The 14,911-nt window shown below is 43.0% G+C and overlaps 1 protein-coding gene across 1 annotated transcript in view; it reads right to left on the minus strand.

Moving 5' to 3' along the window:
* Tecta (tectorin alpha) overlaps positions 1 to 14,911 on the minus strand; it is a 66,680-nt gene that overhangs the window by 2,306 nt on the left and 49,463 nt on the right. Inside the window, exons 14-20 of the mRNA XM_031345124.1 lie at positions 13,127 to 13,413; positions 11,342 to 11,622; positions 8,035 to 8,145; positions 6,672 to 6,874; positions 5,575 to 5,738; positions 4,871 to 5,119; positions 465 to 627 (exon numbers count right to left, since the gene is read on the minus strand). Coding sequence (XP_031200984.1) covers positions 465 to 627; positions 4,871 to 5,119; positions 5,575 to 5,738; positions 6,672 to 6,874; positions 8,035 to 8,145; positions 11,342 to 11,622; positions 13,127 to 13,413 — 1,458 coding nt within the window. The remainder of the gene's footprint in view (positions 1 to 464; positions 628 to 4,870; positions 5,120 to 5,574; positions 5,739 to 6,671; positions 6,875 to 8,034; positions 8,146 to 11,341; positions 11,623 to 13,126; positions 13,414 to 14,911) is intronic.

The following is a 14,911-nucleotide window of genomic DNA, read 5'->3' on the forward strand; positions in this document are numbered from 1 at the left end:
AGTATTTCGAGTTTGAGAGCCAGTGGAGCACAGGCTATTTAATTCAGTATGCATGACTCAAGATACCCCTGAAGACTACTGTGGTGCTCCTTACTCAAGCCAAAATTATCTGTTCAAGGTATAGACATTCTTGGAGACATTTTCAAGGTGTTCCAACAGTAAAATAAGCATGACTGGCGTTTAGAGGTCCATAATGCTGTTAGCACCCTACACTGCACAGCTCAGCTCTCCTACACAATTACTCTATCCAAGACGTCAGTGGCTCCAGGATGCATTGTCTAGTATGAGGCCTTTGTGGTATGTCAGAGATTGACTACCTGGACATCATTCTACTATACTCTTTCCTCCAAATACGACCACCCGCCCCTGAGTGCATTTGGGTAGCACCATGCCAAACACCTGGTGTCCAGAGTCACTGTGAAGCAGCAAGAGCAAAGCTGAGCACTTGGCTTTTTTACACTTACAATCTTGCAAGAGTATTTCTCTGAGTCACAGAGGGACACGGCGCAGTGAAGATGAACTTCATCATAGTCGCCAATGAACTTGAAGACAGTGACGTGGAAACGACAGGTTAGGGACACTCCATTCTCCTCAATGCCAATGGTGTTGTCTTTGATGTTCTGACACCTACTCAAGAAAAAGAAAGCTTGATGGAATCCTAGCCTTGTTTTTATTCTCCTAGAGGTTGACCCTCGCCTACACATCAAGTTTCCACGTTTCACATAGAATGGCCATAAACGATAAAAGCGACTTTGCATCTGGAAGTGACCTTCTGGATGGCTTCGGTGTGCTGTTTATTATCACTCCCTCCGATTTTCACTGTTTGTTTCCAGACATCGACTGCCACCTTGAATTGTTATCCAAACTGCTATTGCCAATGAGATGTCTGTGGGGACTGCTCTCAATTTCCACACGCTTCGGGATCTCAGTCTGCCCCCTCACCGTGCTGTGTTCTACAGAGGACAGCACATGTCCTACATTCTCAGTTTTCCTCAGTTAATTATCGGAGTTGGCAGGGGCCCTGATTCAAATCCCTCAGGGACTCTTCCCACACTAAAGTAGGTAGGAGCTGGAGGAAAGGAGGGGCAGGATGGATGGATCCCAGGGATTGTTTGGCGGAGGAGGAGGGGGACTGCCTTTTTCCCACCTCCCTGTCTTTTTGTGGGCTAGCCAATACTCAGTTCCCACCAGCAGCACATCTCCCAGGTTAGTTGTTTTGCTTTAACAGCTACTTAAAACTTCTCCAATATAGTCTCTTCTGCTCATGTCTTCTCACCAGGCTTTCCCTACTGAAAGACCTTTCTGTTCTGCTTTCTTGGGCCCCAATCGATGGCACCCATCTCCATATAAATATCTCTTACACTCATGCCTGAACCAGGCACAAGTAACATTTCCTAGATTTGACAGCTGCACCCTGTTGAGTTTCTCCAGTCTAGGGATCAAGTTGCAATCACCACTGTGGCTCCAGCACACTACATGGCATATTTGAAAATCATTTCCAGATAGATGAATGAGGGGAAGAAGGAAGGAAAGAAGAAGGAAGGAAGGAAAGAAGGATGGAAGGAAGGAAGGAAGGAAGGAAGGAAGGAAGGAAGGAAGGAGGGAAGGAGCTGTGGCCACTGTGAGTCCATGAAAACCAAAAGACTTTCTAAGTGATGAAGATTGTAAAAGGTGCCTCTTTTTTTGTTTGTTTCTTTCCCCCAAGCCCACAGGATTAAATAGCTCAGCAATAAGGAAAATTAAAAATTGAAGTTATCCTTCAGCGTTCCCACACCTATTAGTTTTCGTAATTAGACAAAATGCAACTTGCTTCTCAAAGCAATAAGTCTCTTAAACGCTTTGAAAGGAAAACTAAAAGTGCCAGCTTCCCTTGTCATTATTATTCATTTGGAGGGTCTAAATAGGTTCAAAGATTTACAGTCTCCCAATCTTCACAGGGACCTCCCCTCTTTAGCCAGGCTCCCACCTCTCTCTCATGTGGGTAACCAGGTATCAGACAATCTGGCAACAGAGCCGAAGAGCAGGGATAGCTGTCTGGATGCCTCTCTTAAAGCAAGCAAAGGAGTCAAGTGTATTGATTGACACTTGTCCTTTTTCCTGTCTGGGCACTGGAACAGAAGGGAGAAGTTGACTGGGTCCCCAGGTTACTGGGCTGGTGGCAGAAGCTGGTATTGCCTCTGTCCTCCACGTAGCTGAGGAGGAACAACTGCCCCCCGCAACCCCATGTGTGAGGGGCTCCATTTTGCTGTACATCAATTAATCTGAGCATGTTTTCCCATGGGTCCATGGTGGGAGGGTGAGGGGACAATAAGCACACACCTCTAGTAAAGGTTAGAAGGACTGTTGGATTCCAGTTCTCACTGAGGATGAAATAATTTCCCACATAACAACGGTTTAATTTGAAGGCCTTTATTTAGACAGACCCAAGGGTAAGCTGAGATTTATGAACATGCTTGCTGGCTTGCTCTCTCTCACTGGGTCAAGCCCATTAAATACTATTTTTAAAATGCTAAATACCACCTCGTCCTTCAAAGGAGACCTGAACATTGTCATTTGGGTTTGTAGTTGTAGAATGGCTTATGTCTTAACTCTTTTATTTGATACAAGAATTTTGGAAGGGGAGAGAAGGAACATGGGAGGAGAGAAAATGGCTCCCTTTTAATACCATCTTCAAGGACTGAGGCACACCTAGTAGTTTCTAAGTGTCTTCCTCTGATTCTTGTGGGACTGACCATCTATTCAGAAAGACAAAGGCTTTAGTGAGATCATTGCTGGGAAACTCCATAATACACCTGGACAGTGTGACAAATGTCACCAGGGCATTTCAGTCACTCCTCTGTCTCTTGCTGGTTGGTGGCCTTAGGTGCTCTCTACTTAGCTTCTCTGAGGTTGTGTCATCAGCAAAACAGTGGCTATTTATAGCTTTCCCAGAGCCACACCCCCTCTTCTCTCAGAGCACATATTCCTTTTCCTGCACCCATAAAGCTCACGACAGCTCCTGGAGCAGCAACCAGAGAAGTCCAATGGTGCCTTCTCCTAACAAGGGTGACCCAAATGGGCAAGTCACCTGCTCTTCCTAGGAGTCTAAACTCATATTAGATGTGCTCCATTCTTAGTGACAGGAATTGGGTCTGAATATGAAGCCAGCACTGCCAGCAGCTGACTAACCACACCAATGACCTAGACAGACACAAATAAAGGCAAGACAGAACAGGAAGGCTCAGCATCTCCTTGAATCCAATCATCCCTGAAATTCACCCACATTTGTGATTAAGTTTATGACCACTGCTTCCCTTTTTAATTTTCATATAAGTTGAATAACCCTGGCTTCTACCAGTTATGCTAGAAAAAAAAAAAAAACTCTGACTAATATAGCCATCCAAATTAAGAATCCCTGGAGTGGGTGAGGAAAGCATCAGAGAATCAGATGATGGTGATGTGTGCCCTTCTGCTGGTGTATTAAAACGTCGCTGTGTTCTCCACTGAAGGCAAGTACATTTCTTTGCATATGTATGCCATGGTAGTAAGATAAATTACTAGAAAATGTATTAGTGTGTGGGTAAGTAGCCTGGTACAAGCAATTATTTTTTTACTCATTCTTGTTGTTTAGTCTTCTCATTCATTAGTTGAATACATTTCGCTGTGCAACCATCTTTCAGGAAATATATGAGGGGGTAGGCATATGAGTGTAAGAAGACTGATGAGCATAAGAAACTCTTTATGATACACAGCCCCACTTTCTATAGTTTTGGTTATTTACATTCAATCCCAGTACCAGATGGAAAAAAAATCAAAAGTAATTCATCAGGTTTGACATCATATACTGTTCCAATGATCTCATGAAGCCTTGTTCCAGCCAGGCAGGAGGTGAACCATTCCTTTGTCTAGCATGTCTGCACTGTATATGTTACTCACCCACTAGTCATGTAGTAGCTGTCTCAGATACTACTCATATTGACTGTTGTGAAATCTCAGTGAGTGTGCTATGAATCTGTCCATAGGAGCCTGAAGCTAAGTCGCAGGGCTGACATCATCCACCTAGCTCCTCCCATCACATGAGCACTGTGTCCTTCAAATCATCTCCATAAGATGCACTGTAGTAAGATGTTTTGATAGAGACTACTCTCACACAGCTTTTATTATATTATATTGTTTCAACAGCTCCATTTAATTATTAATTATGATTATTAATCTCTTATTGTGCCTAATTTACAAGTTAAACTTTATTATGTAGACATTACGCATATACAAGAAAAAATATAGTTTGTTCGTAACTATCAGTGGCTTCAGGTAGTCACTGAGAATCTTAGAATGTGTCCCCTCTCAGATAAGGGGGAACCAAGGTATTCTAATTTCTCTTTTTGTTGTTATTTCCGATATTATCGCTGTTGTTTGTTGTTGGTACTGGGAGCTGATCCCAGAACCTTAGCACATGCTGGGAGAGAACTCTACCACTCAGCTCTACCTCTACTCCCTTCTTCCTTCTCTTTCTTCTTCACACATCTGGCACAGTCCTTGACCTTCAGCTACTCCCACTAAATCTTTCATTTTCAGAATGAAATACCAGATTCCTCTCCAATTGATGATTCAAGCAGGCAGGACAGAATCTCTTCTTTAAAGCATCATATGGTACATGCACTATGACAGAGGATCTGCCACTAACTTGTGTGACTTTAGACAAGTTACTGGATCATGTACAGTCTACCTCCCAGGGTATTAGGAGGAGATAAATCTGCTGATACGAAATGCTGATTCTGTGGGTGTCAGTAAAAGCTAATTCTCATTCTCACTCTTAAAAGACGATGCAGAAAATTTTACACTAAAGGCTTAAGAGTCTGTTGTTGATGGCGAGTCTGCCACGGCCACTCACCCTCCTTCGATGATGAAGTACCGAAGCTTGTCATTGCTGTCTCGGGATGGGGTGGCGTAGCATTTGTTGAGTGTGAGAATCAAGTGTGTGGAGTCAGCTCCAACCACAAAGACCCCCACATAGAGCACATCCCGAGTCGTCAGCACGACTTCCCCCTGGCGGTAGGGGTGTTTGTAAGAAGCATTCTTATAGAGTGCCATCTTGGTGGTGAAACTGCCCTCCTGTGTTGGAACTGTCAGGTTGATGACACTAACGAAAAAGGAGTTATATGTGAGGCAAGAAACCAAAAAATAAATACATTTGGAAAAAAAAAAGCTTAATGTTATTTATTCAATTAACTACCATTTTTCAAGCTACAGTGTAGAGAGGGAAGGCATAGCATGTAGTCCTCAAATCTAAGGCTGCCTTATCCTATTTGGTCCCTACATGGGGCAATTTACATTTACATGAAATTAAATAAAATAAAAAAATTCAATTTATCAGTCCCCTGAGCCAAATTTCAAACACTCATTGGTCACAGGTAGTTACTGTGTCACATCGTTCCGAAACCAAGCCTTCCGGTCATTAGTCTAGAGCATTTTGTTTCCAGAAACATGAATTATATTGTCCCTGGAGCTTCAAAGACAAATGCTAGCTCTTTGGATGCTGTTAACCTTAGCTGTCAAGAAGAGAGAAAGTGGGAGAGAAGCCCCAAAGTTCTTTACCTTAGCATGGGCTTCACCACGGAGTCTAAGGAGATCTTGATATCTAGCTCATACGCACATGAAAATTCCACATTGATCGTACGGTCCCTCGTGATGATGTTGCCAGTGTTGTTGGCACTTTCAATCCAGATTGTGTTTTTATACATAATATGAGTGCCATTGGACTGCAGATCAAGGGAAGGTCAGAAATCATTAAACACGGAAGTATGCAGTTAGCATTTAAAATCCATCTCCCGGAATTATGGAGAAATGGCTTCATTCCATACCAAACCCAGAGGCTAGAATACATCAGCATGGAACCAGCCTCCGCACCAACTGGGGTAAAGCAGTGTTGCCACAGATATGAGCAGTGCCCTTCAGATGATAACCTTGAGTACCTAAGGAGGGTGGATTCTGTGTACCACTCACTGAATTCCAACTACAATCAGATATCTGCTGGAACTTGGGCTAGAGAATGCATGAGATACCGGCAATGCCAGGTAAGCATAAATTGAATCAGAAATTCTTTTTCAGTCCTCAACTTGAAATCTCCCTTCTAACAAACCTTTTACCAGGTACACGTACAAAGTACAACTGAACAGGAGAGTCTCACCTTCTTAATCCATTCTCCCTCTGAGGAGAGCACCAATGAACACAGGTGTGGTCTTTATTACATCCCAGGAAGGGACAAGAGGAGATGTGAGATGCTTAACTAAACCAAATCCTGGGAACTGCGACATAAGCGTTGGGGCCTTTCAGTATTTATATACATCCAGCTCCTTTCTTCAGCTAATACCTGTATGACCTAAAATGGCTTGATGAGGCTCTATTTACCTAGGAAGACACTAGAAGCATAAGAGAGCTGATGAAAGTCTTACAGATAGAGAACAAAGGACAGCAGTGGGCATTGCAAACCAAGGGAGGAAATGTACCACTTAGAATTCTTTTTTTGTTCACTCAACCACTCAGCCCCAAATGAGGATCAGTCTTTCTGCCTTTGATCTTTTCATAGTCTGTCTCTCGGCTATTCATCAATGAGGGTATTTCTATGCAGACTACCCTGGCTTTAAGGATCATCGATGCACAACTCTACTACCTCCACCTAGCGCTCTTCTCACCTGCACGATGTTCCCACAGTTCCCTTTGGTGTTGTTGATCTGAAAGGAGATAAAATCCTCGCCCTCGATGCCAGAGCACTGTCTGTCATTGATTCTCACACCCTCTCTCTCAAAGCCCAGCTGGAAGAGCTTGCACTTAGATATGGACACTTCCATCTGAGCTGCTTTGCAGGTCACCTCTGCATCAATGATGTCATGGGAATCTGTGGAAACAGGGGGACAAATCTGTCAGCAGGAGTCTCATCTTGCTGCAGGGGAGGGCCTGGCCACCCATGGTCATGTTTCTTTAGAGGCAGGAAACAATCTCCACTCAGAGACTGCAAGCATTTCCAATTAAGCTTTGATCACACCAAATGAGTACAGGAATTCATTCAAAGCAATAACTTGGGCGTTGGTGGAAGCTTATTAAAAAGATAAAAATGCTAATAAAGTGCCTTTTGTCTTTTCTGGAGAAACCGTGGCCTTCCTCCCACACATACTGGTGGCAGGTACTTTGTATAAGTGACACACAGAATATGTCATAGTGTGGTCTGGCTGGGGACCAGATGCCCCAGGAAGAGCTGTACTGGCCTGACTCTACCACCCACCCTGACTGAGCCTAGCTCAGGAAAACTCAGGGCTCACTAGTCCCGGTGAGCACCAGCAGAGGGCTCTTCTCTTTAATAAGCACTATAGGAACAAAGAAAACTATTTTCATGTGCCTAGGTGAGGTGCATTGCCCCCTCCTATAGAACATTCTATCAATTGGGCTTTTGTCATAAGTGATGCTAATTTTAATATATGCTTATGAGCTACTTGGTTTGGAAAGGATCATGGAGTCAAAAGACAGAGCACATCCCCTTTAAGCTGACATCCAATTGGACTTAGCTGAAGATAAGGTCATGTCTAATCCTGGGAAGCTAAGGTTAGAAACAAGAGAAGCAGTGCTAGTTAGCTGCTGTTCACATCAAACATTTCTTCAGCTGTGTCTCTAGGAACAAAAATCTTCGAGCCAGATAAAGTTGGCTTGAAGTCAGTCTTAAGGCACCAGGCACTCTCCTCCTTGTGTTGTTGGCATCAAAGCACTTTACTTATTTGGGAGTCGAGAAGACCACCTTGGATCTCTTTGATGTTGCTTGGACTCACATGGTTCTGACTGATTCCATTCACATACACATTTGCATGTTACAATCTACTGAAGAAAATGATGTAGCTATGCAGAGATGAACATCAGCCTACGCTAAGGCTGCCCAGTTGTTTCCTGGCTCTTGCAAGCTTTGCTTTTGGGTTCCTGAAGAGTGGGGAGTGCACACAGCTCCTTCTCTGGTACTTCCCTCAATAAGCTTCCTCAATGGGCCTGAGTGGAGATGTGCTAGTTACTCACTGTTTCCGTAGGGGGGTGGCTCAATGCAGCCACATAATTCTCCTCCATTGTCCAGCTCACAGGTCCTGTTGGGACAGTCTGCCCCAACACAGGGGTCTTCAACCACTCCTGCTAAAAAAGAAAACACAGAAACACACAATTTGATTTTCACACAACACACAGAGGCATTGGATCACACTTGATTTGACACAGTTCACTTAGAAATGGTCAGGTGGGCCCCTGCAAATTGACAGACAGGGTGACCTCTAAAAAATAATGACAAGTAGTGATGACTGGACATTTCCTATGGCTCTGCACAAATGCCTCAAGCTTTAACTGAATTAGCATGATTGGCTCTCACAAATACTTCCCGAGATGAGCACTACAACCCCAATTTCACAGCCAGAACGTATCCAAGGTCATCTAGGAAGGGACATTTTAGAAATAAAATACAGACTTTTATCTACCAAGTAATTCTATAATTTCTGCACCTACCCTACCACATCACAGTTAATATATCCACCACACCATATTGTATCTAACATGTTTTGTATATATTATAATTACTTGAATTTTTTGTCTTTATAGAAAAGTCACATCCAAACAATTTGTCTGTTTCTAGCTCCCAGCCATCTCAATATTTGTTAGTAACAAAATTAATTTGTTAATTACAGATTATAAATATTTTTTAATAACAAAAACTTAAGACTCCTAAGATCTCAGAGAGGCCCCTCATATTGAGACTTTTTATTTTGATTCATGGTGTACCTTCCCTATAAATATCTACTTGACTTTATAGAAATAGGCAAATCAACAACTATACATAATTCTCTGATTCAATCAACAGTACCGTTTTGCTGAAAGGAAAAAAGAATAGAGGTAACATGAAAGCTTTGAGGATGTAAAACACCACTGTGTTGCCATGAACAGTATTCCTATAAGAGATGATTCTTTCTGCAAGAGATTCAGACTCCATTGGAAACTCACTAACTGACAGCATTCCCTTTTACTGGTTTTCAACCTTCCTAACACGGCAACCTTTTAATACAGTTCCTCATATTGTCATGACCAGCCAAACCATAAAATTATTTCATTGCTTCCTCATAACTGTACTTTTGCAGTTATGAATAGTAAGGTAAATATCTGTTATGCAGGATATCTAATATGTGACTCTCCAAGGGGGTCGAGACCCACAGGTTGAGAACTGCTGCTTTCAGAGATTCATTTCTTTATGTGATAAATCCCTTTCCATTCAAGAGAGAAGAATCTGTGTTCAATATGCCATAGCCATTTTCCTAAGGAAACATTTGATGGTCATGAGCCAAGATTTCTTTGAGAGTTTCTCTGGGGCTTAGAAAGGTCACACAGGTTAGTTACAAGAAATAAGATAAAAAGATCAACCATAGATGTTGTAGTAATTAATAACAAGACATTGGGTGCTTTAAAACTACTAGGCAAGTATATTTTTAAGTGTTTTCATCACAGAGACATACAAAAACAAGGTTAATAACAAAACTCAGGAGCTGGAGAGCTAGCTCAGCAGCGGAGGGCATTTGCCACTCTTTCAGGGGACCTAGGCTTGGTTCTCAGCTCCCATATGATTGTTCACAACCATCTGCAACCCCAGATAGAGAGAACTCAACTCACTCTTTTGTCCTCTTTAGACACCAGGCACACACATGGTGCACATACATATATACAGACAAATACTCATACATAAGATAAAAATAAAAAAAATCTTTTCTAAAATATAGCCTTTACTACCTACACCTTGCTTGATGCGGCTGTCAAGCACTTCTAGTGAGTAACTAATTGTCCATAGTGAGAGTGCAGGAATGGCTCAGACTCAGGCTGCAATTTCTAGAAAGATGAATGAGATAAGCTATCAGCATTAATTAAATATATTTATTTAGAAAAGGCTTCCTTTAAAAAAAAAGACTTATTAAGTTTATGTATGTGAGTACACTGTCACTGTCTTCAGACACACTAGAAGAGGGCATCAGATCCTATTACAGATGGTTCTGGGCCACCATGTGGTTGCTGGGAATTGAACTCAGGACCTCTGGAGGAAGAACAGTCAGTGCTCTTAACCAGTGAGCCATCTCTCCAGCCTCAAGCTTCCTGTTTCGAAGACCCTTTCACTACTCACCCAATGTATTCCTTGTGTGGCACAGGAACAAGAACACAGGACAGTTAGCAAAAGGAGTCAATGGCTAATACAATAGACAGTGATCAAAGAGAACGGGAACAGTGAACAGGCCCACCGGAAGAGCTCATCCCAAAATGTAGTCGTCCACTTCTCATTTGACACACAAGGTAAGAATACCCTCTGGCAGAAAAGCTTGTGTGTGTGTGTGTGTGTGTGTGTGTGTGTGTGTGTGTGTGTGTATAGCTATAGGCAGACAAATTTCAAAAAAATTCACTTAACTTTAACATTATTTACAATGTGTTTCTTATGAACACAGTAGAGTAAAATATTAGTTACCAAACAGATTTCCAACAGACTAACAGTTTCTGAAACTACCAAATGTATATTAGAATTAACTATACCATTTGTCCTGTTTAGCTTCTGAATTGACTGTGCGTCCACACTTAGTCATATTTACTCTATAGACTCACCAGTGTGTATGTGTGATTTGCCAATGGTCCTGGACACACACTGGCTCTTAGATGCACACAGGATTGGTAGTGTCTGTCAGGCTACACACACATATTGTGTCAGTCACACTCTCATGCTGTATGGGCATACATATACACAGTACCCACTTATGTGTGTGTGTATACATTAGGATTTATTCCACTTATTTAACTGACACAGTAAAAATAATGGAAACACTACATGCATTGAAGTTTCTCACTGCAGAAAACAATGCATGAACTAGAAGTTATTACTTCACCATCTAGTTTAACATATGGACCCTATAGATATCCATCCGCAGGTTCTTTGAAGCCAGATGGAGCCAGCTCAATCCAGCTTCTCTTGTCATTTGCAATTTCCCTTTCCAATAGGGAAGTCATGGTAGAGCTGGGTTGAGAAGTAAGACAGCCAGGAGTCCCAGACTAGGTAAGTCCTTCCATGAAGTCAATAAATGGGTGCTTCCCAGAGCCAGAGTCTAGTCATTGACTCCCTCTTCAAATTCCATCACTGGACAGGGGCTATAGGTGGGTCAGGCTCCCCTAGAAATGCCCCCCCCTTTGAATCTCAGGGGCATCTCACAGTCCTCTCTCCTCCACCCCATGGGGCAGATAGGTAAGTAAATATGGGGTAGACTTGGCATCAGACAATGTTACCCCCATGGTACCCACAGAAATAAAAGAATTCTCTTACAGCAATTCTCTTTCTCAATCCACTCGGTGCTAAGGATACCGAAGGAGCGGCAGGCCTCGCCATAGGCAGCCAGGGAGCCGCACAGCTGGAACTTCTTGTGGTTGTAGCAGCCATCCAGGTAGCAGGACTCGTAGAAGGGGAGGGGATCAAGGAGCCCATAGCAGGGCTGAAAGAAGCCCTTCATGTCTGTGAGCTTCAGGCAGTAACCATCACCCTGCATGGCCTGGATATGTACATTGTCACACGTGGCTGCGTATTGTGAGAACTGTAGCTCGTTGCAGCTGGGGGCGAGAGGTCTGGTCAGAATAAGTGAAGCAGAAACAACCATCTGAGTTCTCCCATAGAAGGTAAAACCACATCTATTGTACATGTTGAGCTAGCCCTGACATTTATATGATAGGCAGATATCAATGCTGACTGAAAACATGACCTTAGGAAAGCCAAGTCTCTATCCACTTAAAAAAAAAAGTGAAACAATGTCTATTGTTCATCACTGGGATAGAGTACAGATAAAATGCCAGAATGAACTAGCAGCCAAAGTGCCACATGCCAACAGGTATTGATCTAACAGCCATTCCTACTTCAGTATATTTCATTGATATCATTGACATCATAACCATTAACAGAATATTGCCAGAATAACAGGAATGGTGCTTGTGGAATTCAAGACCCATAAAGAAACCCAGGAGCTTCTAGCCAGCTCCAAATTAGCTGTCTGAGATCAAAAGCATAACTTTCGTAAGGGAGCTGTGTGCAGTTGAGTTCATAGAAGGAGAAAGTGAAGAAAGGCAGAGGAAAACAAAGTAAGATGAAAACAGAAACTCGGGCACCTGTGGGAGACTCAGACCTTGCTCAATAAATGTCCTGAGAGCACCTGTTATACCTGTGAGCACTCTACTTGAGTGGGGCTGAGGGAGGCAGTGCCAAATTAGGAGGCAGGGGACCTAGTCCTGGCTTGGTACTCACAGGAGTTCTATGCAGATAAACCACTTAGAATGTTTCTCCAAGTAAAGAAAGATACCCAGTAAGGTGCTAAGGTCCTTCTCTGGTCTGGGTCCTTTCTATTTCACAGAATAATCTTAACAAATGATCTATTATTCAGTGTTTGCTTAGGGCAAGGCCAGGTGCTTGGAGCACCCTTTCTATAGCTGGGTACTTGGATGGTATTCGACATGCAGGGAATGAAGGGATTGAGGGATTGGGCTATGGTGGAAGCAAAGGAATGTCAGAAAGCAGAAGCATGTTTACAGAGCCAGAAAGGGGTCCACATGATTCTCCAGCCAAGAGGGATTCTAAATCAAGATCCTTTGCAATAACTTGTTTAGCTCTGTCTCAGCCAGCCAGAGAGGAAGAGGCTGGTAGTTACTCTGTAACCCATGTTTTCTACAAGGCTCTCTTCATTCACAACAGCTCTTGTCTACATCCGCCAAGCCTTCTGGGAAGAGTGTCTTCTGAAGCTCTTCATCCTATTCCTAGTAGGGGCTCCTAAGTCCCAGGTAGATAGCTGGTGATAGCTTCCACTTCTAACCCTAGGGACACTCTTCTGGGTAGCTGAGAGCAGAATTACTTGATAATTTAGAATCATAACACCTAAACCCAGCTCCCACTGTTGGTAAAATGATTGGGGTCTCCAAGGTACCTAAACCCCAAAGGCTAAACTCAAAGTTCTATGTGACAGGAAGGGAGATGGATGCCGAAGGAACTGTGCTCCTGTTCACAGCTCCTGTGGACGTGGGGGAGACAGGAGCAATGAGTCTGCAGTTTAAACTGCTGGGGTATACACACCTCTTTTGCATGCCATTGGTCTTCCAGCTCTGGGCCAGCACCACGCTGCTCACCACAGGTTTCCCCCGCAAGGTCACATAGTCGTCAGTCATGTCTCCATTGAAGTTGCCACAGAGGCCACACACTTTGTTCTGCAGCCTCTCACTGATGCTGATTTTAATGACATTGAAACCATTGTAGTATATCTGGATGTCAGGGCTGGTGTCGATCACCAGAAACCCCTCACTGCTGTAGATTTTGGTTGCCAAGCCCGTTATAAATGGAACATTTACTTGCGTGCCATTCACCTATTGGAGCCAGAGAGACAGGAAGCCAATCTTTTTGGCAAAGAACCAGATTCTACAGGCTCTGTGATCTCTACCACAGTTATTCAACTCAGCCCTTGTGCTGGGCCATCAGCCACCATGGGTATCAAAGTGGTTTCCAATAAAGCTTTATTTACAAAGTCAGATAGGTTAGGGGCACAGCTCAGTCAGCAAAGCGCTTTGCTCAAAAGCGTGAGGGCATGCTTGGACATGGTAGCTTGTGTTTATAATTCCAGAGTTAGAGAAGCTGAAAAAAGGAGAATCCCCGGGACTTGGGGGAGCAGATGGTCTAGCCTACTGGTCAAGTACCAAGCTAGTGAGAGACCTTCGTCTCCAAAATCAAATAAGTAAATAAAAGTGGGTGGCACCTTTATTTATGGTTGTCCTCTGGCCTCTACAAATGCCAGATCACACACGTGTGTGTGCACACACTAACATACAGATACAGCAAGTAGATTGGCCACAGGCCATAGTCTGACAGCTCCTGCACTAGAATTTAAGGACATGCACTTGCTATTTCCCCACAGGAGGCAAACTATGGGAACATAGGAGTGAAAAGAGAAGAAAACATTAGAATTGAATTGCCCTCCGTGAGTGGATAGATTTCTTTGTGTATATGTGTTAAACTTACACCAACATCTACCAATTACTGAAAATGACATCATAATCTTGTTCTAAGGGGAGTCCAACCTTGTTACAATGGACTTGGGGAACACTACCCTGTTTATGGTTTCCTTGTTTATAATGTGCAAACCTGAAGCCTTCCCAGACGTCTTATAAACACAATATTTTCTGCATTTGTCATTTTCCTGCTTTTTATAACATTTCTTAGCCCTTGAGACAGGATATAATATGCTTTTCCTGTACTTACAAAATAAATTGGATTTCCCCCCCTCTGGTTATTAGTATTGCTGTTCCATTAAAAAAAAAAAGATGGCTTTAAAAGAAAAAAATCTCTTTACTTTTTGGCTAACTTGGGGTGTCATTCATCAGTGATATCTGTCTGGCTCTGCTGATGGTCACTTTCACCTTCTCTTGTTTTCTTGGCCAATGCAGCTAGGTCTGAACTGGCCAATGTGCGAATGCAATCAGGGTGTCTAAAACAGTAGCAGCTCTCCTGGAAGCTAAAAGCCAGCAGTAAAACCCAGAGTTTTTTTCTTTTAAGCTTGCAAAAAGCAAGCCTCTTGCCTGACACTGTATACTAAGCTATTTGATGACTCTTCAAATAAAGGTGTACTGAGTGCTAGATTTAGCTGAGCTGGTTGTGGAAGGCAGATAAGAGGCACTATATTCCAGAACATGTCAGTGTGGCTCTCTCCTCCTCATATCCCACCTCTTACCTGAGCTCACTGTGAGGGAGCCTGGCTCCATCTTTTGGGTCAACCTGATATGACCGGTCTGGTATAACTGACTGGAACTCAATAGTTAAATAGGGCAAGTTAGATACTTCCTAAGTAGAGTGAGTAGAGTATTCAAAGCA

This window comes from Mastomys coucha, unplaced genomic scaffold (genome assembly GCF_008632895.1).
Source record: "Mastomys coucha isolate ucsf_1 unplaced genomic scaffold, UCSF_Mcou_1 pScaffold23, whole genome shotgun sequence".
Classification (NCBI taxonomy): domain Eukaryota; kingdom Metazoa; phylum Chordata; class Mammalia; order Rodentia; family Muridae; genus Mastomys; species Mastomys coucha.